General features: G+C 41.4%; 2 protein-coding genes across 14 annotated transcripts in view; one reads left to right on the plus strand and one right to left on the minus strand.

Moving 5' to 3' along the window:
- The window catches only part of chid1 (chitinase domain containing 1), a 352,093-nt gene that overhangs the window by 109,924 nt on the left and 214,942 nt on the right, over positions 1–27,227 (minus strand). For 8 of the 13 annotated variants that reach the window (XM_064337946.1, XM_064337951.1, XM_064337944.1 and 5 more), the window contains one exon: positions 26,958–27,038. The exons of 2 other annotated variants lie outside the window; for them this stretch is intronic. In XM_064337946.1, the coding sequence (XP_064194016.1) occupies positions 26,958–27,038 (81 nt within the window). Of the gene's footprint in view, positions 1–7,620; positions 7,675–7,866; positions 7,936–26,957; positions 27,039–27,227 lie in introns of all 13 variants that reach the window. 3 more of the 13 variants (XR_010330348.1, XM_064337943.1, XR_010330349.1) reach the window with 3 other exon arrangements.
- LOC135256013 (uncharacterized) lies at positions 11,072–18,875 on the plus strand. The gene is made up of 4 exons (XM_064337887.1): positions 11,072–11,253; positions 15,872–15,989; positions 16,368–16,846; positions 18,839–18,875. The coding sequence occupies exons 1-4, from the start codon at positions 11,072–11,074 to the stop codon at positions 18,873–18,875; spliced, it is 816 nt and encodes a 271-aa protein (XP_064193957.1).

Genomic DNA, 27,227 nt, shown 5'->3' on the forward strand with positions numbered 1-27,227 from the left:
TCAAGTGTATAAAAACGAATGTGTTTTGACTGTCTCTCTTTCAATGGTGTTTCCGTTGACAGCCCAGTAGATGAGAGGGCACAAGAAGTAAGGAGAGCGTTTTGATCATGGAGGGTTTTCCTAGATAGATCTACTCAGTTATCCAGATGAGCTCCATAAACACTACATATTTTCCAGGCAGGGAATAATCTACATTTGCAATTTTCAGGCCAATGTAGCAAACAAAATGTATCACTTTCAATCCATTGGTGTGCATTGGGTTACGATTTTTGGCAAGCAGCACCTTTTTATAAACCATTGGGGATGTTTCCAAGGAATGTTGGTAGAGAATTGCAGGTACCCTATTTAATATAGTATTTTATATTGCTTTCGTGTCTGGGAAATAAAATGTATTGTTTTTTTCATATACATGTTTTTCATATTAGGCTTCCCATATGTTACATTACATTACATTACATAGTCATATGTTATTAGTGCAATGGACTGCACCTATGTCCAGATATGTTCACCCCCAGGACCTCTTGAGGGTGATAATATTAATTGAAAATATGGTGACGTCATGAATTTACAGGTAGGCAAATGGGTTTCTACTGTACATGCACTGTCAGAATAACCAAATAGCCTACACACTGACCTTTAGCTTGTGCATGCATAAGGCCTATACGTTTGGCTATATGGTCATCATTTCACCATTTCAATAGATGATCTGTACCTCAGACTGCCACTTCACCAACATAGTGGCCAAATCGCCTAGCTTAGCAAAATTTTCAGCTTCATTTTTATCTGCGTTCCGGGCCTTTTTGTCCCACTGGGATTGCTCCTAAATACACAACAAAAAATACTACTAAAACACAATTTTTTTAAATTCAAGAGATGCAAAGCACATAACACTGATTGTACAATAGGACTAACTTACACATTTATGCACTTGGCAATCGATTCCCAGGCTGCGTCTATGGCTTTGTTAATTACTGTGATGTTGCCTTTTTGTACTTATAGATTTGTTATCTCTTTAAAACTCCATATTGAGCTCTTGCTCCCCCGCTGTAACTGACACTGCATGCTATTCTGCCAATTTACTCTGAATTACTGAATGTTTCAGTCGACACTTACTGTTTAAATAGTCCATGAACGTGCACGTAACTTCATTGCCTAAGCCTGGCTTTAATCAGGCTTGAATTAGCTTTTACTCTTGAGCTGCAGTCTAGCTTTGCAAAACAGAACTGATCCAGGGTATGTAACCCGGCTAATTCAAGTCAGGCTTATTATAGCACGCTCAGATTTTCAGAGCCAACTTCGTGAAACACCCCCAGGACCTGGTTCAATCCATGTCACAAATAATTCAGGCTGTTCTTGAGGCAAAAACAGGCTCTAGCTGGTACTAGGTGTATCTAATGAATGGTGATTGAATAATGCCTTCTTTACAGTAAGTCCAGAATGTAGGTATTGGTTTAGAAAGGTTCCTGTCTGACCCAGGGGTGCTTGTGGGGGCCTTTTATGACATGTGAACAGACCTAGTCCTGGTCATTTGTTCACCCAATGACACATCCTGGGTTCTGGATTGTCCAATCCAATTGGTGTTGGTAAGGGTTATTTTGATTCCCATAAAAACGTTGTGTGACTTATCCCATGTCCTGGCAGTTGCAACTGCTTGTGGCTTTTATAACAGTGTTATAAAATTGCACATTACAGTAATTAAGCTAGTTATTCCATCTGTACAACGTGTTCTAGCTTTCACAGCAGTATTGTACACATACATTTTTGATTAGTACATGCAGCTGCATATGCATATACAACAATGCGCAAGGTCTCTACAGTGTACAAAGCAACAGGCATATTAACCCCTTCGCGCAATGCCTCTAGTGGTCGGCACGCCGACGTGCCTCGATTGCTCAATTCAGACAGTCTGTGCTCCTGCAACCAAACTATGAGTTGAAAACACAAACTCTGTTTTCTAGCTTTATTAGTAGACTCAGGACAGCTATGACGAAGACGGAGTTTCTAAGTGCCACCATTGTCACACTGATCGTCCATTTACCAAGCACCCTCTCCCTGCAGTCTCATCTGTAACTACACCCCCAACGCATGACACACTGGACAATAGTGTCTATCTGGGCACACATGAAAACATTCTTTTACAACTAAAAATTTGTATTATGTCGTAGCAACAAGATGAAGCCAACAATAGCCAAAGGTATGCCCGTACAGCTGTGAACAGCGCTGCTCACTGAACACAGAAAAAAACGAGGAATTTTTTGAAAATTATACCATGTCATTCTACTGTCAATCTGTGACTGAACATGGAATAAAAACCATATCATTGCTTTTTACGCGTAGAGATGTCCCTTTCAAGACTGAGTGGTCATATATTGCCTTCGACAATCCATATGTTAAATATGCTCATTTGTGACGCCTGGGTACATTCCAAAATAGCTGTGCATAACAGGTTGTTTACAGTGTTGTCGTCCCTTGTAGTACTATCAAGCGCGATCGACAATGAGTCTATCCAATAGGTGACAGAATAAGCTTTCTAACAATATATAATACGTTAAACTTTACTTTTGGAATAGCGTTTTATAGCTCGGCATAACCAAAAGTTTTGTCTCATTATAGCTGCATTACACATTCAGTCTGTGGTAGCAGTAAAATACACTGCACATTCTATCCATGACTTTTATAATTTCTTGGAAAATATTATTCTTGAGAAATTCTGAGCATGGCTAAGGCATATGTTTCCTGATAGACCGAGCTGATATACTGTTTTCTGGACTAAGTTAGAACTGGGGAACAACAGCATTGATTCTCTGTCTCTATCTACTGAACACAGATAAGATTTAATTGTCAAAATGTAAGTGTTACTGCTGAAAATATTTTGGTTTTATATGTTCTTTTTGAAATTGAGTGTCTAGGTTAGTGGTATTTTATAATGAGGATATAACGTAATGTAAGCGGTCATTGGTAGCTAAGTAGTGTTTGTGTTTAATGCACCGGATGTGACCTGAACTGGAACATTGCCAAAATGTGGTGGATGGTTGAATATTGTTTCAATGTCGTCCCATCCCCATACAAGAAAACATCAAATACTGTAGCCTACAGAAAAACATATGAGAGTCAATGATTAGGTACTGTACCACATTGTGTGATAATGTTTTTGCATTATTTTTAAATCTGATATCAATATTTCATCTTAAACCTTCATAAGGGGCACATGTATATGCTTTATAATGGATATAATTTTATTCATTTTTGGAGAGATTCTGGATATGTTTCAGGACCCCTGGATATTTTAGGCCACTGCAATGACTGAAAGCTTATAATTCCCACTTGAAAATGGTGCAACAGTGAGTTCATTTTTGATTTTTTGCCTAGACAATTGCATTTGTTGTACTTTATTTCTTCCTAAATTATGAATATAAACTAATCTAAGTTTGGATTGTAAATGGTACAAATGTCTTGCTTCATTTAAGCCATTTTTCAAGTCTCTGTGTCTGATCACATCTGGAGATATAAAGCTTAAATAGAGCACCCCCTAAATGGGCAAGGATTGGCCAGATTTTGCATGTGCGCAAATGGGTTAACATATTCATGAGCCAAGTGGCCAATTAGAAGACAGGGCCTATGACAGAAGGTGGAAACATATACGTACATTTTTTAGAAGCTCCCAGTCTGAAGAAATTAGACTGAAGCCCCAGAATTGGAGGCTCCAAGTCTTAGAAGATTTTCTAATTCATCAGCATGGCTAAAGCAAAACCTCACAATGCTAACATGAATTTGGGGAGTGGGTCAGAAGAGGGGGAGGAAAGTGAGCATTCATATGAACATGGTGAAGACGTATGCATTATTGCTTGTAACATTTCAAGTATTTACGCAGTCATATTTTCAATATTGTACTTACTTTGATCATAAGAGACGACTTTTAGCCTTTGCTAATGATCAGCATATCTGTATTAGGGGCTAAATAACTGTAAGTATAGGGGCAGTGTTAGCATACCCTGGGCAGCACAGTGGCCTGCTTTATTATAATTCATACCACTAACATTGAAATTTAGTGTCTTTCAAGAGGTTTCTAATTCTAATTCTCTAATGCGGGCATTTCACATACTTTAGTATAAGCATTCATAGGTGGCTCAGTTATGTGTTATGTTTGATGCACCAGTTTACCATGAAGCTAGAACATTGCCAACATTTTTCTGATGGTGGAATATTATTTTATTGTAAATGTATTATGCATGGCGTTGGGTAATAGTATCTCCATGGGCTATAGTTGTCAATTGGAAAATACTCAAATTTACTGTGTCCTGATATGTGCTAGATGAACATAAAATTTCGCTTGGAGAATACATGTTCTCTTCGTTCTCACTGACACATGGAGAATATTTGTGGCAAAGACCTGAATGCACAGATTTTGTAAGTTAAACGATCTTGAAGTGCATGTTTTGTTAAACATAACCTTCATTGTAGGTTCAACAGTGACAAATGTAAACACAAACTTATGACTGGGGTCGTAACACAAGTGCATGGAGTTACATTCTCCAATATATTTATTAACTTTTTTTGGAGGTGGAGGTGGAGGTGGGGGGGGGGGGGGTGGGCAGGGGAGGGAGAGGGATTTAGGCTGGTGGGAATTCTGAGTGGCTAGCGACACTGGAAAACCACTAGCCACAGTAATTGCATTTATGACACTTTATTTTTACCCAAATTATGAATATAAACTAATCTACGGTACAAATGGTACAAGTGACTTGCTTAATTTAAGCCATTTTCCATTTTCTGTGATGCTCACATATGAAGTTCATTTGTTTCCACTCTTGGCTGTTCTGTTTAATACGTGTAGTTGCAATGTCAGAGCATTAGAAAAACATTACATTACATTACATTATAGGCATTTGGCAGACGCTCTTATCCAGAGCGACGTACAACAAAGTGTATAACCATAACCAGGAACAAGTATGACGAAACCCCTAGAGAGAAGTACCGGTCCAAGTGCAGGGAACAACCGCATAGTTCAACTTGGACCCTGAAGGTTAAACTGATTAACACTAACACAACGAGAACGGCAACAACGCAATCTATGGAAAAAATACAAGCAGTAGTTAAGACAGTTAATGCACCTAAGTCACCTACGAAACAGCTGCCTAGTTACAACCCTAAGCTTACAGTCATTTACAGGGGGGTAGGGAGGGATGGGGAGAGGTGCAGCCTGAAGAGGTGAGTCTTCAGTCGTCGTTTGAAATGGGTCAGTGTCTCAGCTGTTCTGACCTCCACAGGCAGGTCATTCCACCATCGTGGGGCCAGAACAGACAGGAGACGTGTTCTGGAAGTGCAGGTGCGAAGAGGGGGAGGTGCTAGGCGTCCTGAGGTAGCAGAACGGAGGGATCTGGCTGGCATGTTGGGTTTGAATATCTTGTGGAGGTATGCTGGGGCTGATCCCTTGACTGCCTGGTATTTGATGCGAGCTATAACAGGCAGCCAGTGGAGGGTAGTGAGCAGGGGAGTGACGTGGGAGTGTCTGGGGAGGTTGAAGACCAGACGAGCCGCAGCATTCTGAATGAGTTGCAGGGGTCTGGTGGCAGATGCCGGTAGTCCAGCCAGAAGAGAGTTGCAGTAGTCCAGGTGGGATAGAACCATTGCTTGGACCAGGAGCTGGGTTGAGTAGGTGGTGAGAAAGGGGCGGATTCTGCGGATGTTATATAGGAAAACTCTGCATGCCCGGCTTACTGCTGCGATGTTCTTGGAGAGGGACAGCCTGTTGTCCATCACCACTCCGAGATTCTTGGCACAAGGTGATGATGTCACTAAGGTGTCCCCTAGGGAAATGGAAAAGTCGAGGAGGGGAGAGGATAGAGCAGGAATAAAGATTAGCTCCATCTTTCCCAGGTTGAGCTTCAGGTGGTGATTGTCCATCCAGCTCTGTATGTCCCTCAGGCAAGCGGAGATGCGGGCAGGGACCTGTGTGTCCGATGGGGAGAAGGAGAGAAAGAGTTGCGTGTCGTTGGCATAAGAGTGATAGGACAAGCCATGGGCAGATATTACAGGGCCAAGGGATCTGGTGTACAAGGAGAAGAGAAGGGGACCGAGGACTGAGCCCTGGGGAACTCCGGTGGCGAGGGGACAGGGTGGTGATACCTTACCCGCCCAGGCGACCTGGAAGGAACGGTCAGAGAGGTAAGACTCAATCCAGTCAAGGACTGTGCCGCAGATCCCTGTCGCTAAGAATCAGGACAGAGGAGAGGGAGGCTGCTCGTGCGGCATGGAGTGACTCACTGACCGAGAGAAGTGCAGTCTCGGTCGAGTGGCCAGGCCTGAAGCCAGACTGGTGGGGATCAAGCAGGTTGTTGTGAGAGAAGAAAGCAGAGAGTTGGTTAGATGCGGCACGTTCAAGTGTTTTGGATAGGAAAGGGAGGAGAGATACCGGGCGGTAGTTCTGAATGACTGAAGGATCTAGTGTGAAATGCCTGAAATGTGAAACAGTTGGATGACCCTTCGCTCAAAACCTTGCTTCAGATCTCTTGACACTGGTAAGTGCATGAAACCATCATCCATCGAAACCATGTTAAAGGTGACAACCCGATCTGCTTCTTACAAAAAATGCTTCCTCGATGGCTTCCTTAGTGCATAGGACATTGAAATTGAACATGCTCATATGGACGGAGTGTGGCGCAGTGGGTAAGGAACTGGGCTTGTAACCGAAAGGTCGCAGGTTCGATTCCCGAGTAAGGACACTGCCGTTGTAACCTGCATTGCTTCAGTATATATCCAGCTGTATAAATGGATACAATGTAAAGTGCTATGTAAAAAAGTTGTGTAAGTCGCTCTGGATAAGAGCGTCTGCTAAATGCCTGTAATGTAATGTAATGGATTTACAACTCTAGCGCAAAAAATTCAGACACCCCTGAACACAGTTTTAAGGTTCTGAGATATCATGATCGGCAGACCATTTTACATGGAGCCAGAGAAGCAAGGAAGGGTCTTCCCATCCAGGACGAGAGAAGCTTGAGGTTTTATGCTAATGACAGCGCAGATATTTTGCAGGGAAGACAGGCCTTTGCAACCATTCAGAAGGACTCGCAGGCGAATGGCATGTCATCTTTTCTCATTTACCCAGCTATCTTGTGGGTGTCGCACAGGGGTGAGCAACTGTAATTTCCTTCTGTGGAAGAGGCAGAGGAATTTCTCAAGCACGGTTTGAAGACATCGGCCACCAGCACCCGGAGAATGCTGTCATACCCAGTGGTGGACAAAGTACACAATCACATTACTTGAGTCAAAGTATAGATACCCCTGGTCAAATATTACTCCACTACAAGTGAAAGTTGTTCAGTCAAATTTTTACTTGAGTTAAAGTACTGGAGTACTTGCTTTTAAAAATACTTAAGTATTCAAAAGTACATTTTCTTTTTAATGCCAACGCATTGTTGTATTGTTTCTACGATGCATTTACAGAAGCTCATTTACAGATGCATTTTACTGTTATTAGATAGCAACACATGATAGCTAGCATTGCCTCAAATGTGAAACAGTTATATGACCCTTCGCTCAAATTCCATAAAATTTCATTTGACCAAGCTCAGACAACTTCATAATTAGCAAACGGGCTACCGTTAGCTAACGTTTACATACCTTGACATCAGGGGTTAAATTGGGATTTGGGAGGTGGGTGGACCCTGAGATCCGCTGGGAGGTGGGTGAAAAAAGGTACAAACCAATGAATGTCTCAGCTCAAAATAGTTGTATCTTTAATGTATTGGGCATATAGTTGTAATTAAGGAAAACAATGTTTTAAAAAGAATGTATACTATTGATGCAAGCTTTTACAAAAAATATTTAAAGTTTACTGAGTGTCATTAATGCTAAGAATTTTTTTACCCACAAAAATAATTGGTCATCCTCCTCTTTTGTCCTCCCTTTCTTCCTCCTTTATCCATCTTTCTTAAACTGTTGAATTGAAACAAAATAAAACCAGCGGCAACTGTTGAGCTGAAAATTGGTGATGCGCAAAACTTTCCTTTAAACTAATCATTGATCTCAAACTGTTTTAATTAATTTTCAGTGATTAACAAGCATGAAAATGATCTGAAGCAATTGGAAAGGGACACACAACTTCTTTGCATTGTGTTAGGGAGATTAAATGAGAAATGCGATTTAGAAAAATCCGTTTTAATCACTAAGCAGTGGCGGAATCTTCCCCTGATTATTCTTGAGTATCAATGCAATTAATGCACAAAATAGGCTACTCAATAGCAATACTATCATATAGCCAGCTCTCCCCAAATAGGCAGTTTTAGCGAGTAGCCTAGGCCTTATAGCCTACATTTATTTTCATTTGCAGTACGAAATTGTGCACATTTTTAATCAACATTATTTGTGGATACACGTACTTCTTTCTTCTTTCACTCAAATTCATGGCAAATATCTGCAATGCGTAGATTAGTAAACAAAACTGAAGTGTAGGTTTTGTTGTTGCTGGTTATTCTGAAAGCTAACATGGTAGATAACAGACTGGTGTATCTTGTTTGTTAAGTGTAGACTACTTGGTGATTAAAACTGATTTTTAACGGATAAATTGATTTTACGATTTAATCCACCTAACACGGTATGAAGACGCTGTGTGTTAGGCTACTTGCCATTTGATTAGTCCGATCGTTGGCACGCTTGATAATAAAGGAAAAATGACTAATGATTAGTTTAAAGGAAAGTTTTGCGCCCCACCAATTTTCACCTGTCGCCGCTGTAAACGATATGTATGTGGGAAATATTCAATCCTAGCTTAGCTGTTGACCAGCAACCTGCTGATTTTGCTCAAGCAGTCTAAGTTGCCGTTAATAATAGCCGGCGTTCGTGGGGGCTGTTTACTCATCTCTCTTTAAAATGTTGCATAGATGAAATTACATGTTAATGAAATTACCTACTGTGTCCGCTTCCAAACAATCAAGACAATCAACGATATTTTGCTTTCTGTGCCTGTCTATGTAAATGACTGTTCCTCCTGAGTTTTGTTTTTCTTCTGATTTTTGATTGGTTGAGCGAGTAACTGGCTAGAGGGAACACATGGACTGGAGCATACGAACAATAGACTGGATTGTCATAGTTATTTGTAAAACTGCCAGCCAAAATTATTTATTTAGTTACCAAAGGTGGGTGGACGCCGTCCACCCGCGTCCACCCCCAATTTAACCCCTGCTCGACATGCTTTTTCAGTTTGGACGGCGAGTTTTTGAATGCAGCGATGTAGTTTGTGCACGGTAAGCAAAGCAAACATTTAAAATAATATGAATCTTTTTGAATTTCACAGATCTCAAACATGGACTTGAGATATGGCCAAGGTGGCGAAGAATCATCCCTATCTTCTGCCGTCACCATCATTACAGCCGCCAAGTTCAAATTGAACTGTTCAATCACTGGTGCAACAAGCAAGCACTTTGAACTTGACCGACAGCATAGTAGGAGTAGGCTACTGTGATTGGTTTGTCTCCTGTGAGGAACACAGCGTGCGGCCAATCGCATTTTAGAAAAGAAAAAAAACAAAGATTCAACTGCTGACTTCAATGCTATGCTTCAAAGTAACGAGTAACGACAACATTCATAGAAATGTAGTGGAGTCAAAAGTACAATATTTATCTTTCAAATGTAGTGGAGTAAAAGTCATAAGTTTCCAAAAAAAATAAATACTCAAATAAAGTACAGATACTCGAAAAATGTACTTAAGTACTGTACTCAAGTAAATGTACTTCGTTACTGTCCACCCCTGGTCATACCCACCGACCGAAGTGAGCAAAGATGCCTGAATTAGGTTGCTTGCTAATGTTGGTACCATGGACTACACAAAGACACTCCAAAAACTACAATACCCTTAAGCCTTCTTACAAAGGTGATGCAGTTAACCACGCCTCCTAACGCAAATTTCAAATCTACAGTAAGCCAATACTGTAAAACAGGAATGACGAAATCCCATGTAAAAATGAGGATTCGCCATTGTCTCACTCTCTCTGGTGGCATTACAGCTAACAACACCTAAGGAGAAGAAGTTGTCATGGTTCTGTGTTTCTGTCTGTTTTTCCTTGTTGGGCCACCAGATGGCGGCACTTCTGTTTTGTGTCCTGCTCATTCCCCTGTTAATTGTATTATTGCTTTCAATTATTTTATTATTGTTTCTGATTGTGTCTCGTTCCCACCCTGTCCTGGTTTGATTGTTAATTGTGCCCTCCTGTGTCTTGTTGGTTTTGAGTCTATTTAAGTCCTTTGTCTCCCTGACTCGGGTGCTGGTTCCTTGTGTTTCTGACTTTGTTTCTGCCTGCCTTTCATTTGCGTTTTATGTGTGTTTCTGCCTGCCTTTCATTTGCGTTATATGTGTGTTTCTGCCTGCTTGTGTTTGTTTCTGACTTGTATGTATCTGCTTGCCTGTGTTTGTGTTTTTGACTGTGTTTCCACCTGTGTATTTCTGCCTGTTCGTTCCTACCTGGTTTCTGTCCTGCCCGTGTTCTGCTCTGTGTGTGTTTTGAATTTTGAGTTTTCTGTTTTTGTGTTTTTTGGAAGTGCCCTGCGTGGCCTTTTGGTTTGCCTGGTTTTTTTGTTCCCTGTAGTGTAAGTAAAGTCCTTGTTAATTTTCCATTTTTGAGTTTGTGTTTTTTTTTACTCTGTGTTTGGGTCCTACCTACCCGAACCGTGACAGAAGTCTGCAGATTTTGAATGGAATATTACCCTTTTGCATACACAACTCTTGATCACAGTTGTAGCATTAGGATTTAGTTATCCATTTGTTTCATCATTTAGTTAACTTGCAATTCCCAACATCATGTTGGAGGTCGTTATATTCTGGTAACTGCAGAGTCAGCGTGCCCACTGTGCTCCAAGCGAGGAACCCTGGAGCACATCCTCAGCTGCTGCACAAAGGCACTTAGAGAGGGACGCTACCGATGGAGTCATGATCAGGTCCTGAAGACCATCGCTGAAGCCATCAGCGCAGGAGTTGAGTGGGCGAAGTGGTCCCGGCACTCCAAGCAGGCCATCGCCTTTGTCTGGGGAGTAGCCAAAACCCGCCAAAAGAACATCTGCAGGCATCCTGACCTCTGCAATGGACTGGCAGCTGTTGGTGGACCTTGAACGGCAGCTGAAGTTCCCCAACCATATTGCAGGCACCACCCTGCGACCAGACATTGTCCTTGTGTCTGAGTCTACCAAGCAAGCTGTGCTGCTGGAGCTGACAGTCCCATGGGAAGATCGCTTGGAAGAGGCCGTTGAAAGGAAGCTCTCCAAGTACGCAGGACTGGTCAGCAACTGTCAGCAGGCTGGATGGAGAGCGAGGTGTCTCCCAGTGTAGGTTGGATGCAGGGGATTCGCAGCCCATTTTAGCCAGAGTCTTCAGCAATTTGGGGATCGAGGGAGAAAGGAAGAGGAGAGCCATCTGCAGTACCACCGATGTGGCAGAGAGGGCTTCAAGATGGCTGTGGCTCAAAAGAGGAGAGCCATGGAGTCATAAGTAGCTGGCCATCTGGACACAAGCTGGGGTCTGATCAGCCCTGGCTGGGTCACCTGGTGTATGATGTTGAAAGACCTGAAACACCTGATGATTCCAGGAACATCACTGAAGATGTGTCCAGAGGCATCAGTAGACGTATGTACACAGCTTGAAATGGCGTACTGAGAACGACCGGATATTCTCAGTACAGAGGATATAGCGTGTTGGTCTCTGTTGGGCTACCAAAAATAGAAACGAGCAACCAAAAATGACCCCGCGACGATATGGCTTTGAATACACCGCAAATCACACATTTTTTTAAAAAGTACAAAACTAAACGTGGTTAAAAAGTAAACTAACGTCATCATATAAATATAACAGTTTGGTACGAGTAAAACTGTCATATATTAAAAGTGTCAATTTGCATGTATAATATCAATCTATAAGTTCTATTGTGTAATCTTGTTTGTTCCTTTCATCCTTAAGAATGTTTTTTCAAATATACTAATTCAGTGTTCAAGAACTTAATTGCTCTCAATTACTAGTAGTGATTGTTACATGAATGTTCAGCTTCTACATTCTAATGATATATAAACAGTAATCAATCAATACTGTCTGCTTGTTTATAAAAGGGTTTATTTACATTGTTTACAATAGTACTTATTCAGAACATTGCTAAACAGAAAACCACAAATCTGGTTTCCAGCTTTTTATCCACTTATGAACATTCTTTATTTTGAAACACAACAGATGGCATCTGTTATGCCATCTTTAAAACCATGCCATAGCAGTCTAAAATGCTTTACAAATTATCATGATAATGACAACAACAATAATACCTTAAAAGAGGAGTAACAAAATGAAAGACTAGATTAAATTGATGGCATCTCTCATGACATCTGACTGGCATCTGTTATACAGTGATACAGCAGTCTAAAATTATTTGCAAATGAAAAAATGCTACTATGACTATTTAATGAAATAATCAAGAATGTTGATTTGGGATAGACTTGCCATAGATGTGTAAGCACAAATAGGGGTGTTCTGATCTGTTAAAGCAGCTCAGACATGTACAAAAAGGTAAAAATGGCCATTTGGTTAGCAGGCACCTTATTGGTACATTTTGTTCTGGAATATAGGTACAAAGCAGGTGCTTGAAAAACTATTATAATTGTAAATGTCCAGCTTGTACCTCGTATGTTTCATGCTGTAAAGGAAACTATTTTGGCTTTGTTAATTAACTGTTATTGACTTTAACTTTGGAACTACAAATTTAACTTTACAAAGGACCACATTTTCACAAATTTTCCAAAAACTAGTAGCCCTGAGGTGCAGATGCAACACACAAAAACAAAAAGGAGTGGTACAGAAGTGCAAAACACGAAAAACAAAAATGAGCAGCCCTGAGGTGCAGATGCAACATACAAAAACAAAAAGGAACAGCCCTGAGGTGCAAATGTTTTGCACTTCTGGACCACTCCTTTTTGTTTTTGTATGTTGCATCTGCACTGAACAAGAAATTAAAGCACACAATTGTAGGGTAACGTGATTTACGAGTAGCTCCGCTTGGAACACAATGATCATTTGCAAAGAAGGCCAAATATATTATGCACCGGGTAATCAGAAATGATTATTTCCATGGTAGTAAACCGAGTGAGCTTTTGGCCCTGTAGTTAAAGAAGTCTGAATCCTGTGCCTCCATTAACGTTATTCGCTCACCAACAAAAGGTCTTGTGTCTGAACCAGAAAAAATAAATTCAACATTTCAGTCCTTTTTTCAAGACTTGTATATGTCTAATTTTTGTATAGATAGGCAAAAGTGTAAGGAATTTTAGATCTCAAAAAGGCTGTACAATATTCAATCAGTTGAGTTATGAAAGCCTATCTCTCAAGAAGAGCTAAATTCTGCTTTGAAAGGATCTAAAAAGGGAAAAGCACTGGGACCATATGGCATACCACCAGTTACTGCTACCTTTTTTTTTTTTAGATATCTTAGGTCCAATTTTACTAGCGGCTATACGATTGGGGATTGAAAAAGGCACATTCGCATTTAAATGTTGCTTCAATCTCTTTACTACCTAAAAAAGGGAAGGATCATTCTGAGTGTTCAAATTGTCATGCAATATCATTAATACATTCTGATATTAAACTATATGCACAAGTTCTTGCCCTGTGCCTGGGAAAATATATGGATAAATTGTTCCATTCAGATCAGTCCGGTTTTATGATGAAAAACGAATAATATTCAGAGATTGGTACACGTTATATATCCGGTACAGGAGCTGGATGATCCATGTGCAATTCTACCATTGGACGCAGAAAAAGCATTTGACTGGCTAGAACCGGAATATTTGTGGATTGCACTGGAAAAATTTGATAAATATGATTTGCGTTATGTACCCCAACCCATCTGCTATGGTTATTACAAATGGTTTACATTCTACATTCCCTTTACCATTCATAGACAGACACGTCAAGGCTGCCCATTGTCACCAATGCTTTTTATATTGTAGCTTGAGCCACTAGCTCAGAATTTTTTACAGAACTCAATACTTACACCTATGCAAATTAAATAAACATCACATGCTGTGTCCTTATATGCTGATGAAATTCTTTTATATATGTTGGACATTACGTCCCTTCTGCTCTTTGCTGCTGAACTGAAGAGACATGCACAAGGCACTCTAAGAGCATGGGGCCAAAAGAAAGCTAAGGCCTGCTTGTAAAACAAGCGGAGAGACGCGCCAGCTCTTTCGGGTTATAGCCACGACCAGCATTTATAACTCAAAGTAAACATGTAAGCTATACTGCAAATAAGCTAAAGACACGGATTCATCAAGGGATCAATTTGTTTACTAACTTTACACTTGCTGTCGTTCTCCAACATAGCTACAAGTTAAGTGCGTGTAGTTCATGTTTTTTCCTACAACGGATAGCAAAGTAACTTCCAGCTCCATGATGAAAGCGAACCAAGATGAGGACCGGCTTTTCTACTAACAGCGCAACAGATTCAGAGCAGACGCCCAAGTCAGAGTTTCCTTGGACAAGCCAGCACCATACGGAACCATCTGCGCTCTCGCAGTAAGACTGACAAACATCCAGGCATCAACTAGCTTAGGAAACTTCTGTTTGTTCTTTGTCTTCAAGGAATTGTGTTATTGATTGTATGATCTTGTGTTTAGATTATATCACGTCTCTTGTTAAGTAGCTACAGCCGCCTAGCCCGCATATATATAGCTAACATATATCTATTGCTAACATTAGCTTACAGTCTGCCTTCCTTTTAAGGATCTGTGCATTTGATCTCTCATGCACTAACATATACCCATTTGATATATGGTCTTGTATATTTAGAATTCAAAGGTACACTGAAATGAGCTACATGTAGCTAACTTCAGTAGCCTTTTATTCACGCCATTCCTCTGATTTCCAGGCCAGGTTTAGCAGCAAATGCTAAAATCAGAATCAGAAGTTCGCTCCAACAGAGGAGCCTTTGTTCCCTGCCCCACGTGTGCAGGTGAACACATACAACTAGACACACATGCGGAACAGTCTAGTCCCCCTTTCATTTCATTTTCTATTTTGACTTTAATGATTTTAGTTTTGATGTTTGTTGTTTGTTTAACAAATTCTATTTTATTAAACCATCGGTCTGATCATTATTTGGATAAATGCTTGAGCCTACCACCTCAAAGAACTTGCGCATATATACTTGGCTATTGTTTTAATATTTAGTATTGAAATTCATAATCATGATTTGATTCATTATGAGACTGATTACATTTTTGAACCATTTGATCACTGCATGAGGTAATATACGTGTGTCTCCTGCATTCCTTGGTGCCCACTTGTGAGGATTATTAAAACGGACATGTTTTAATTATTTATCCTTTCTATTCTACAATTCGTAGAGGTGTTTTCCTCTACAATGGCATAGTAAAAGTTAATTAATGAGAACGCACTGAAGACCATTGAGCATGATCTGAATAGATGGACAGTAATGCCAGCCACTTTACAAATGAGAATTTCAATAGTAAAGATTAATGTTTTACCTTGAATTGAATGAATTTTTGTAGTATGATTATCCCTTTACCATCTCCAGTAGGTTTTTGGGCAAAAGTTTACTGGATTATACATTAATATATATGGGGTGGTAAGCACCCCAGAATACGGTATAGGAATTTGCAACTTTCCAAAATTAATGGTGGGCCCTCATTTTAAGTTTTATTATCTGTCTTTCCAGATGTGTCCCCTTAGACTGTGGATGAATGAGACATCATCTGTTTCATGGAAAGCAATCGAGGGGGCAATAATTCATCCCATTAGACTTCAGGATGTATTATTTTATGGTTTATTTATTCAAAAATGTATGTAAAAGTTTGGTCCTGTTATTACTAATACAGTAATTAACCTCAGATCAGTTGAAAAATGGCTGGGCTGTGAACTCTCCTCTTTTCTCTTACTGAACAACCTCCTAGACCCCCACCAGTCCGGCTTCAGACCTGGCCACTCGACAGAGACCGCACTCCTCTCGGTCAGTGAGTCGCTTCACGCCGCACAAGCAGCCTCCCATTCATCTGTCCTGATCCTCCTAGACCTTTCTGCTGCCTTCGACACAGTCGACCACCCTATCCTCCCGTCCTCCCTGGCAGCTATGGAGATCTGTGGCACAGCACTAGACTGGATCGAGTCCTACCTCTCCGGTCGCTCCTTCCAAGTCGCCTGGGCTGGTGCAGTATCGGCACCTCGCCCCCTTGCCACAGGAGTTCCCCAGGGCTCAGTCCTTGGTCCCCTCCTATTCTCCCTGTACACCCAATCTCTTGGTCCTGTAATCTCTGCCCATGGGTTGTCCTATCATTGTTATGCCGACGACACCCAACTCTTTCTCTCCTTCCCCCCCTCTGACTCACAGGTCTCCGCTCGCATCTCTGCTTGCCTGAGGGACATCCAGAGCTGGATGGATAACCACCATCTTAAGCTAAACCAAGGTAAGACAGAGATGATCTTCATCCCTGCTCCATCCTCTAACCTCCTTGACTTTTCCATTTCCCTAGGGGACACCGTGATGTCATCATCACCCACCGCAAAAAACCTCGGAGTGGTGATGGACAACAGACTGTCCCTCTCCCAGAACAACACGGCGGTGAGTCGAACGTTCAGGTTCTTCCTGTACAACATCCGGAGAACCCGCCCCTTCCTCACCATCTACGCAACCCAGCTCCTGGTTCAAGCGATGGTCCTGTCCCGCCTGGACTACTGCAACTCGCTGCTGGCTGGTCTGCCAGCATCCGCCATCAGACCCCTGCAGCTCATCCAGAATGCTGCAGCGCGTCTGGTCTACAACCTCCCCAGACATTCCCATGTCACCCCCCTGCTCACTGACCTCCACTGGCTGCCAGTTATGGCTCGCATCAAATTTAAGACCTTGGTGCTTGCATACCAGGCAGCTAAGGGCTCAGCACCAGGATACATCCAGAGGATAATCAGACCCTACACACCAGCCAGACCTCTCCGTTCTGCCACCTCTGGACGCTTGGCACCTCCCCCTCTTCGTATCTGTACTTCCCACTCCCGTCTGCTGTCTGTCCTGGCCCCTCGCTGGTGGACTGACCTCCCCGTGGCGGTCAGAACAGCAGAGAATCTGACTACCTTCAAACGCAGACTAAAGACTCATCTCTTCAGGCTGCACCTCTCCCCACCCCTCCCTAGCCTATAGTTTAGCTCAATGTACCTAGTTAGGCTAATACGACCACGTTAGTTCTTATTTTGCAGGATTGTTTTTGTCAGATTCTGATTAGGCAAATGTGATTTCAGTACTAGTTTGTACTTGGCAGGATTGTTTGTTTGTTTGTTGAACAGGTTACCCTACAGGGTTGGAGTCCTGATCTATGTGGTCACTTCTGGCACTACGATCTTTACTTCACTCTAGTGTGTTTCTTTTGCACCTCTGCACCTTGAACTAATGCACTTGTTGTACGTCGCTCTGGATAAGAGCATCTGCTAAATGCCTGTAATGTAATGTAATGTAATTAAAATGGCACCTTCAAACACTAATATGGAATAACAGGACAAAAGGTGCTTTTAAAATACTAAGCCAATTGAAGATCACAAAGTACATTTTATTAAACACCTTTCAAATGTCTTGAAATTGTATGTTTCATTGACAATCTGTTCTGTCAGCTATCATACCATCATCCACCTTGTCATGCCCTTGTCCACCTATTTATAAAATAATAACATTTGTGTAGCATTTTAAGAGTTAGAGGGCACCACCAATATCTATGACAAAAGTATATACATTTTAAGCATACATTTCATTATGTTCATAAGTGTACATGGTACCAGAACACTTTGGGCCAAAGGTGGATGATTGGATTTGTAGTTGTTTCATCAGACCTTGTTTTAACACTAGAAGCGCCGTGACGGGTCATTTGTTGATATTTCGGAGTTTAGGATTTTTTTTCATTTAGTTACTAGCAAGCTACATCATCCGCATTCACTGACTTTTCCGAAATATTTGTTCTTTACGTACCAGCGTTGTAGGAATATCAAAGTCACTTTGGAAAATGTTAAAAACACCTTATTTCACCTCCGTGTGTGTTATAACAGTGTTGTTAAATTCCGGCCGTCTTCAGACTAAGGAGTCAGTTTTCCTTCACCACACCAGGAGGCGCAAGGATTCACTTTTCATCGCGGTGGACACGCTGTTGCATTTTTATTTGTACGAATGTTTTATTTATTTTGTTATTAGAAATATTTGTTTATGTTTATTTTGAAGAATAAATTATATAATGTTTTATGTGATCTTCAAAAATATTTTTATAGGCTATTGCATTCGTTTTGTGATCATTTGTTTATGCCTATGCCAAATGTGTTTTTTTCAATTTTATGCATTATCATGCTTGTGCACAATGGCTGCATGCAACACGTTCACGTACAACAACAATGTTGCGTAGGATATTGCAAAAACTAAATCTAAGCTAAAGAAACGACTACAATATAACAAGATAAAAATATATTTGAAGCACTATTTGTTTTGGCTGTTAATTTGTTTATTCATAGAGTGTTACAGTGAAGACGTCTTTTTGTAGGCCACCCCGGACGTTTCTTCCGCCATGGGTTCCCTCGGCAAATTTCCTATGCATTTATCCCAGACGAATTACGTTTATTTAGTGCACTTGTTATCGGTGGACTTTCTGTGAGTGCTGATCAAGCATACCTTGCTCGTTGATATATATATATATATATATATATATATATGCCAAATTACAGATGATAGTGAATGTAGGCTACTTTTCAAAATATGCTAAAAAATTATAGCTGTATCATATCCTATTTTCTGTGAGGTAAAAATGTGACGTTGTGACACATTTTGCTTTTGAGGGACCAGGAAGGAGGGGACATTCGTTTCAGGGAGTAAAGGTTTTGGGGGGGAAAAAATCATTGTGGAAAAACATCCATCACATCCTGTGAGTGAGTTGCACGTGAGTGGTGACACAATGTCCGGTTAGGCTAGGCTTTGCAGTTGCTATTATGTATAACATTATTTTTTTAAAACATAGTATTAACCTTTAGGCTACTTGAGAGAACAATAAATGTCACTATGACATAGCCTACAATCAAAAATGATTTCTCAAATGTGAAGTGTCTTGTGATGTGTTCGTGTGGTGTTGCTGTTATTCCGTTGAGTAAACTAGTAATAAAAAATAAAAAAACAGTAAACTAAATAGAAAAAAATAATTAAAATGTAGAAAAAAAGTATAAGCAAGAGCGAGAGATTGCTGCATAACTAAAAGTAATACAAGGCATACTTTGTAGTGTAACAAATTACGGCTAAGCAAATTACTTTTATTATTTTTGAAGCGAGTAACATAACATAATAATATTATGTGCCGGACAAATAGAACATTTTATCTCTCCCTGGAGAGATATCAACTATCAACCATTCACACGTGGCATAAGTGAACCATTCTCAAGTGGGACATTCACATGTCAATCTAAGGGTAAGGGTAAGACCACTGAACTGTATGGGACATTCAACGCTCATCCCTCCCTCACCCGAGAACACAGAAAACTTCAGATGCTTCAGCAAAGCATGGCAGAGCATGATTATGCTGACCGTAATTTTTCACTTACTTAGAAACGAAAGCACATATTCATGCATGCACGTATAAAGATGAGACGGCATCTTGAGCAATGTGCTATCGACCAAACTTGCAATGTCAAATCACGTGATGGCAAAGGCAGCTAAGCTTACAAACTCCGCGGCATAGAGGCGACCAGCAGCTCTTTAGTTTGTTGGTCAGTTGGTCCACAAAAGTGTCCTCCTGTGGATGCATGCGCGCTCGCAGCTATTGCGGATTTGGGCTTGTTATTACTAATGTTTTATGTTTACTATTAACATTCAGCCTACTAATGTTTTATATTGATTTTCTTATTTATTAATTTGATATCAATAAATACATTTGCTTATCCATAGATTGAATGGAATTTTTTAAATATTGTTTTCACAGTTGAAAATGTAGGTTTTGAAAATATAAGTTAAGTCTATTGAGGTGAAGTCTCCAATCGCCTTCGTGGAGAAGAATAAAATCACACCCCTCTGCGAAGCTGAACATTCACACCTACTGATAGTTTGGCTCGGGGCCATAGAGAAAAAAACTATCAGCTCTGGTTTCGCTAAAGGCAGCTGAAGAATTTTGTATTCTGGTGCTGGGGGAGGGGTGAGGGGCGATTCAATGGATGAGCGTGAACGATCGTGCGTGAATAGCTGGTAGTTTTTTTTGAAGCTATTGTAAGAGGGAAGTCAAACTGGGACCCAGAAAAGGCTGGCATTTGAATGAACCTGCAGGCTGAGACTCATCACTGGACTTCAAAGAACCCAGAACCGTGTGCTAAAACAATAAGTTACTCGGACTTCCTCGGGATGAGCAGGCCATTGGGCCTCTGGAATGTTGCCATCTGGACACAACTAAGATAAGGGGAACTGGTCTCTTTGTCTATGGTTGTGGGGGTGTGTGTTGGGGTCATTAAGATCACCCGGCCTCTGGCAAGATGGTGGGGCAACTGCGCTTAACAGTACCACAGTGCCCTTATGTGGGCCCCTCTGCCATTACACTTTTTATTTCTTTTCTGGATCTGGACTTTAAACCATCTGTTTATCCTATTTACAAACCCCAGAAAACCGTACAAACCATGCACATGTTTTCATTGTATTATTATATTATGCCTTATGTAATAATAACATGGATTGCATGTAAAATGGTTAAACAAAAGGGTATTTTCATGACAACTGCACCATAATATTACATCCACTTGATATGTTTGGTATAGACGTATTCAAGATAATTCGAGCAAGATAATTCAAGCAATTGAATGAAATATGTTTCATACCAAATAGAATTTGAAAAAACATAGTTTTAGAAACTCAGGGAAAAACTACCACAATGGAATGTCCTCTCTGGTAATCATCTCCTTTCATGGCAATGCCGCCTAGACCAAACACAGGATTTGGCTTAAAAGGAAGGGAGACAAAGCAATCGAGGAAGATCGTAAACGACTTCCCCACGTTGCACATACTCTGTGTTCTGTGTGTAGATAGACAAGGAAGATCGTAAACGACTTCCCCACGTTGCACATAATCTGTGCTCTGTGTGTAGATAGACAAGGAAGATCGCAATCGACTTCCCACACGGCGCAGACTCTGTGATTTCGTGTGTAGTTAAACAGGCTGGGTAAGAACTTTTTACTCTGTATTTATGTTTTTTAAACCGTATAATTGATTGTGAATTTGAAGTTAATGACCTACCTGCCTGTTCAATAAATTCTTCTTATTTTTAACTTGCGTGGTCTTCATGACTCTAATCCATTTTTATCTTCTTTTCAGCCGAAATTCCGATTAAATACTCAGGGGGACAATTATGACTAGGACCTACTGATCAGGGGTCTAGTACAGCGAACGTCTTTAGTGGGGTTTTCAAGTTAGATAGGCGACCACGATCTGCCCGCTGACGGGATTGGTGGTATTGGTTCTGGTGTTTTGGCTTAAGAGGACCCATGGGCGTTGTACGCCGGTTCTTGTCAAATTCGCCTGAAGGAGCCCGATAGATACGCACCGTCCTGGGCTCATAACTATCGATGCACTATCCATGCAAGCAAGGCATGTATTATGGTGGTCAGCCTCCTACCCTCTGGATTCTTCACCGAACTGAGATTTAACAATAGTGCTAAACCCGGGAGCATATATTGAGGAATGATGGCACAAGATAGAGTCGAGTGTAACCACTCCCAAGTTCCACGTATAGTTAAACCCAAATTTTAAATTATAATTCAATATGGAGTCAGATCATCACGAGGGTAAAACCTAGTAACTGTTACGCTTACTTGCTGTGGTCATGTGTTGTTCCGCGCATTTGTGAATATTCTGATGCTCCCATTGGAATATTGACAGTCCGGCGACAGATCAGATATATCTCTGATGACAGCATAGCCCCGTTTGTGAACGGAGAGTAACCAGAATGCTACTGATCCGTTTCAGGCCAGTTTTAAGCGGGATATGAAGCAACGCCTTCATATCTAACCCGTGGCAACGGAACCAGTGCATTCTTAATTATAATTGTGCCCCGTTCTTACGAACAGAGGAAAAATAACTAACATCTCCGTTTTGACTCACACCAGCCAAAGGAAAACACGCGGTGCCTTCCCCTCCAGCTACAAACCCTCATTGGTCTAGCTGTGAGGTGTTTACACTATTATCATGAGTAGGCCTTTTAGGCCTACTGAGTAGTAAAACAAATAAATGCCCAAAACAAAGATACAAATGTCACACTTTTACTTGTTTTATTTCTAGTCATAATAGGTTCGGACCTTGTTTCATATTCAAAAATTAGAGCCTTGCACGTTAGGAACTGTGTTAGAAGACTGCTCACGCTGTCTGCGTAGTTGCAACAGCACATGCATAAACTATTGGGATGCATTTCGTGGGAATATAGGCGTCTGTGTGCTTTACCATGTCCACGCAACCATTGATAGAGTTTATGGAGTTTATGAAACTAATTGTCCACATAATTACTATTCCAATTTCAGCAATACATTTACAGTTACCAATCGGAGAAACAGGTCGCTACCACTAATGTTACTAATGTTCGGCACATGTGATGAACAATTTTCTTACACTATCATAGGATTGACAGCCCAAGCAAGAACCATGTCAAATAACCAGGAATAAATGTATCATTATTTATATTCTTTTAAAATATTTTTAAAAATTGCAATCGTTTCGTTATCATTTCTCTAAAATGCCTGTGCATTTTGTTTGTATTCTCATACAAACGAAAATCATAGTCTTACATAGTTATGCAAGTGGAAAAATTTATATAAGGGTTAAAATGAAATGCATCCATGTTAAAATACCACACAATGGAAACAGATATCCTACACGTTTGCAGATGTTTCTATTATGTGCAACTTTTTAAATTTTCACGCAGAGTATTCACATTTAGGCATCTACATAATTATCAAAGTTTTAATTGAAAAGATTGTTAATGTAACATGTTATGGATGTTACATCCTATCAAGGAATTGGCTTTTCACGCACCACACCACGCCCCTCACACCTGAAACTATACTGGCATGGGCGGGGCTGTTATAATAATTTCTATTCAAATTATAATTGGGCTACGAAAATATGGCTATAAAAGAGAAGCATGATTATTTCGGCGACCAGTTCGGTTTGGTATCGCTTGCCAAGATGAACATACGACCACAGAGATACTCTGCCAAGCAAGCTTTGGACCTGATTCAGAATGCCAGTGAAATGGATTCGGGCGATGAGGAGTTGGAGCTCGATATTGAATTTGATTCAGCTTCTGAATCTGATTCTGAAGTTGAGACTGAGACTGAGTTTGTCTCAGAGAGAGAAAGGGCAAACGATGGGACAGTTTGGGTCGAACAGACTGCTGGTAATGCTCTGGGCAGAGCACCATCCTGCAATGTCTTACGGGAAAAGGCTGGGCCCACACGGTGCGCCAAGGAGAACATTGGAAGTCTGCTGAGAAGTCTGCTATGTCTGATTGACATTCCGATGTGGGAGCAGATTGTCAAGTATACTATGGCAGAAGCCCACAGAGATGGGGCAGAAAACTGGGACCTGTCAGTCGACGAACTGAAAGCTTTCGTGGAACTGCTGTATTTACGAGGCATCACCGGCGGTAAAAGTATGAATTTAGAAGACTTTTGGTCTTCAGACTTGGGAAATCCATTTTTCAATGACACTATGTCGTGGCAAAGGTTTTGGGACATCATGCGCTATCTCTGACAGTCTAAAATCTTGCAAATATTTCATTAGGACAATGGGCTGGCAACCTTTGTCAGCTCGTGTCTAATAAGCGCCATCTAGCGAACAATGCGAACATTTCCCGTTTGAAGGCTAATGTGTCATATGACCCAGGCCACGCAAAAAGTTATTTCAATGCCAGGAAATGGTATGGCGCTCCTGGTGTTAAACCTCTATTGTGGAAGTGTCAGCTAGAGGTTGCGGTCAGAATCTTGTTAGTGCATGTCCTGGCGGCAACCCGAGGACCCGTTGGTGGACTCCAGCGATGAGGGAGGCTGTCAAGCTGAAGAACGAGGCATTCTGGGCTAGGTTGGCACGGGGGACCTCTGATTCAGCAGACAGGTACTGGCAGGCGAAAAAGGCTGCAGCTGCGGCAGTGGCAGAAGCAAAAGCCGGGGCATAGGAGAAGTTTGGAGAGGCGACCAGAAATGTTGAAGGCGCTGGATGTTGTTAGTGTGTCATGGCTAACACAAATCCTCAATGTTGCGTGGAAGTCGGGAACCAGCTTTTTACCATCTCACAGATATTTGAGGGGGCATGGGAGTCTGCTTATCCAGTCTACATGTATTTTCCAGACTTGGAGAAAGCATACGACTGTGTGCCCCGGGGTATTACGTGGGAGGTGCTGTGGGAGTATAGGATGCTGGGGTCGCTGTTGCATGCCATTTGGTCGTATACTGTATACTCGGAGCGAGAACTGTGTTTCCATTATCGGCATTAAGTCAAGCTCGTTCTAAGTGGGTGTCGTACACCGCCAAGGGTGCGCTTAGTCTTCCCACCTGTTCTTGGTATTCATAGACAGGATCTCATGGCATAGCCGAAATGTGGAGTGTGTACACTTTCGGGACATAGGAGTGGCACCTCTCCTGTTTGCGGATGACATTGTTCTCTTGGCCTCATCGTACTGCGACCTTTGATGCGCAGTAGAGCGGTTTGCAGAGTGTGACACGGTCGGGATGAGGATCTGAACCTCCAAGTCTGTTGCTATGGTCCTCCCTGGAAAAAGATGGTTTGTCCCCTTCAAGTAAGGGGGGAGGGGGGGCAACTTTCCCCAGGTGGAGTACCTTGGGATCTTATTCACGACTGAGGGAAAAAGGCATGCAAAGATCAACTGCTGTCTAGGTCCAGCGGCCACAGTATTGTGGGAATTGTATCGGACGGTGGTGGTAAATCCATATACTCACCTATGGTCACAAGCTATGGGTAGTGACTGAAAAAGTGAGATCACGAATACAAGCGGCAGAAATGGGGTTTCTCTGTAGGGTGACAGGGCTTACCTTGATAGGGTGAGGAGCTCAGATGTCAGGGAGGACCTCAAAGTAGAGCTGCTGCTCCTCCGCATTAAAATGAGTCATTTGAGGTGGTTCGGGCATCTGATAAAGATGCCTCATGGGCGCCTCCCGCTGGAGAGGCATAGCCATTGGGCAGGAGACCCAGGGGCAGACCTAGGACACGCTGGAGGGATTATATCCACAGGCTGGATATACATGGCATTGGGATTAACCAAGATGAGTTGGCGGAAGACGCTGGGGAGAGGGACGTCTGGGATGCTTGACCTTTTGGGGCTGCGACCCTGATCTGGACTAACTGGTTAGAAAATGGATGGATAACCTCATTCAATTCCCTGCTGTGGAAAATGGCTCAAATGGAACTGCAGCACCTAACTCGTTGAGCATTTGTAAAATGCATAATCTTAAATGGAGTTTAAACTGACATGGAGGTGAGTGTACACCAAAAGAATTTTCACTTTGGGAGTGAACTTTTCCTTGAATAGATTGCATACAAGGAAAAAGGTGGTCTGTACACATTTCTGCCCCATGCTTAAATTATCTGACACCAAATTAAACAACATTTGCCTAACATGGGCCTAGTTGGTGTTGAATCATTAAAGCACAGAACAGTAATATACAAATTACATGTATACCATGTGCAAGCAAATTTTTTCCCTTTTACGTAGAGCTTCCCTATGTTCAGCGCCAGGTTTTTGTGAGGGATGTTTCTTGGTTGATTTACATACAGCATAGTGACTATCATTAAAGGCTCTCTGTTTTCTTAGCACAAGGAGGACAAAACAAAAAGAGCAATGGAATACCACAGATGTGAATATGTTAGTAGTGTACAAGAAAGCTTTTAGTGGCAGACAGATGTCATCCACAATTTGACAGATGTATTTTTGAGTAGAAATATTCCACGAGAGGGCCTCAAGTGGCGTAGCCCATAGAGTGCTTTCCACATGCACATTGCGAGCCACGATGTTGACGATTCAAGTCCGACCGCCGACCTGTCGCATGTCTCTCCCTCTCTCTCCTAGTTCTTCCTGTCTCTCTACACTATCCTGCCTAATAAAGCTTAAAAAAGCCCAAAGAAATATATATATATATATATATATATATATATATATAAAATAAATATTCCACGAGGAAAAGTACATAATGCTAAATTGGATGAATTTCTATTTCAGATGTGTGGACATGGACATAGATATGTCACTAAAAACTCTGCGAAAGAGGTAAGCAAATCGCTCCAAACATGGTGATAACAAAACAAACAAAACTGCTTGTCTGTTCCAACCAACTCTGTAAATGCAGAACGATGTTTCTCATCATCTGGACAAGCTTACGCAAAGCACTGTCAAAAAAAGCAGTGCTCCCCTATAGCCCAATGACCATGAAATTAGAAAAAACCCAGGCTCGATTGGTAAAACCGGTCGAGATAAAAAATTTAAGAAAGAAATAAGTCTCCTGCCCCAAATGAGGGCTGAAAATGACACCCCAGGTTGATCCACTAACTGTCCGCAACAAGTCAAACAACTACCCCCATAAATCTGCTCTTTGTACTGAAGCACATCAAAACCCAGCAGACACTATGGCCCTCAAGGACTGGAGTCTGATAGGAGGCCTCAGATCATAATGCCATGTCAATATTAACAAGAGTCATCTTTATCTCAGCTACTAGGTGATTTTAATACTAACAAGAACCGTCATTATATGAGCGAGAAACACTTGTCACACCACATTCTTGCAGACAGAGGAGTTACCGTTATCTTTAAGGTTACTGCACACCACAAATAATTTCTCTAGTGTTGATTACTATTCAATGTCTGAACAGTCAGTCTCTGTATAATAATGTGCTACTAAAGATTTTGACTGATGAAATGGCCAGACTGACCTCTTGTAGTTGAAGTAGTGCTCTGCAGCTTGCTCATCCCAGAATAACCTGGGCTTCACCTCCCTCAGTAAGTCAATATACCTGTAGAGAGAGGGGGAAGGATGGAGACAACAGATATGTATGAGAAAGAAGTGTGGCAGAAAGACGGCAGATGACATGGAAAGGAGAAACAGAGAGAAGGAAAGAGGGAAAAGGAGTGTAAAAGAATGAAGAAAAAGGACTGCGTATGCTGCTTGGGTTTTAAAACAAAAAACGTCTCACTTCCATATG

This window comes from Anguilla rostrata, chromosome 5 (genome assembly GCF_018555375.3).
Source record: "Anguilla rostrata isolate EN2019 chromosome 5, ASM1855537v3, whole genome shotgun sequence".
Classification (NCBI taxonomy): Eukaryota; Metazoa; Chordata; class Actinopteri; order Anguilliformes; family Anguillidae; genus Anguilla; species Anguilla rostrata.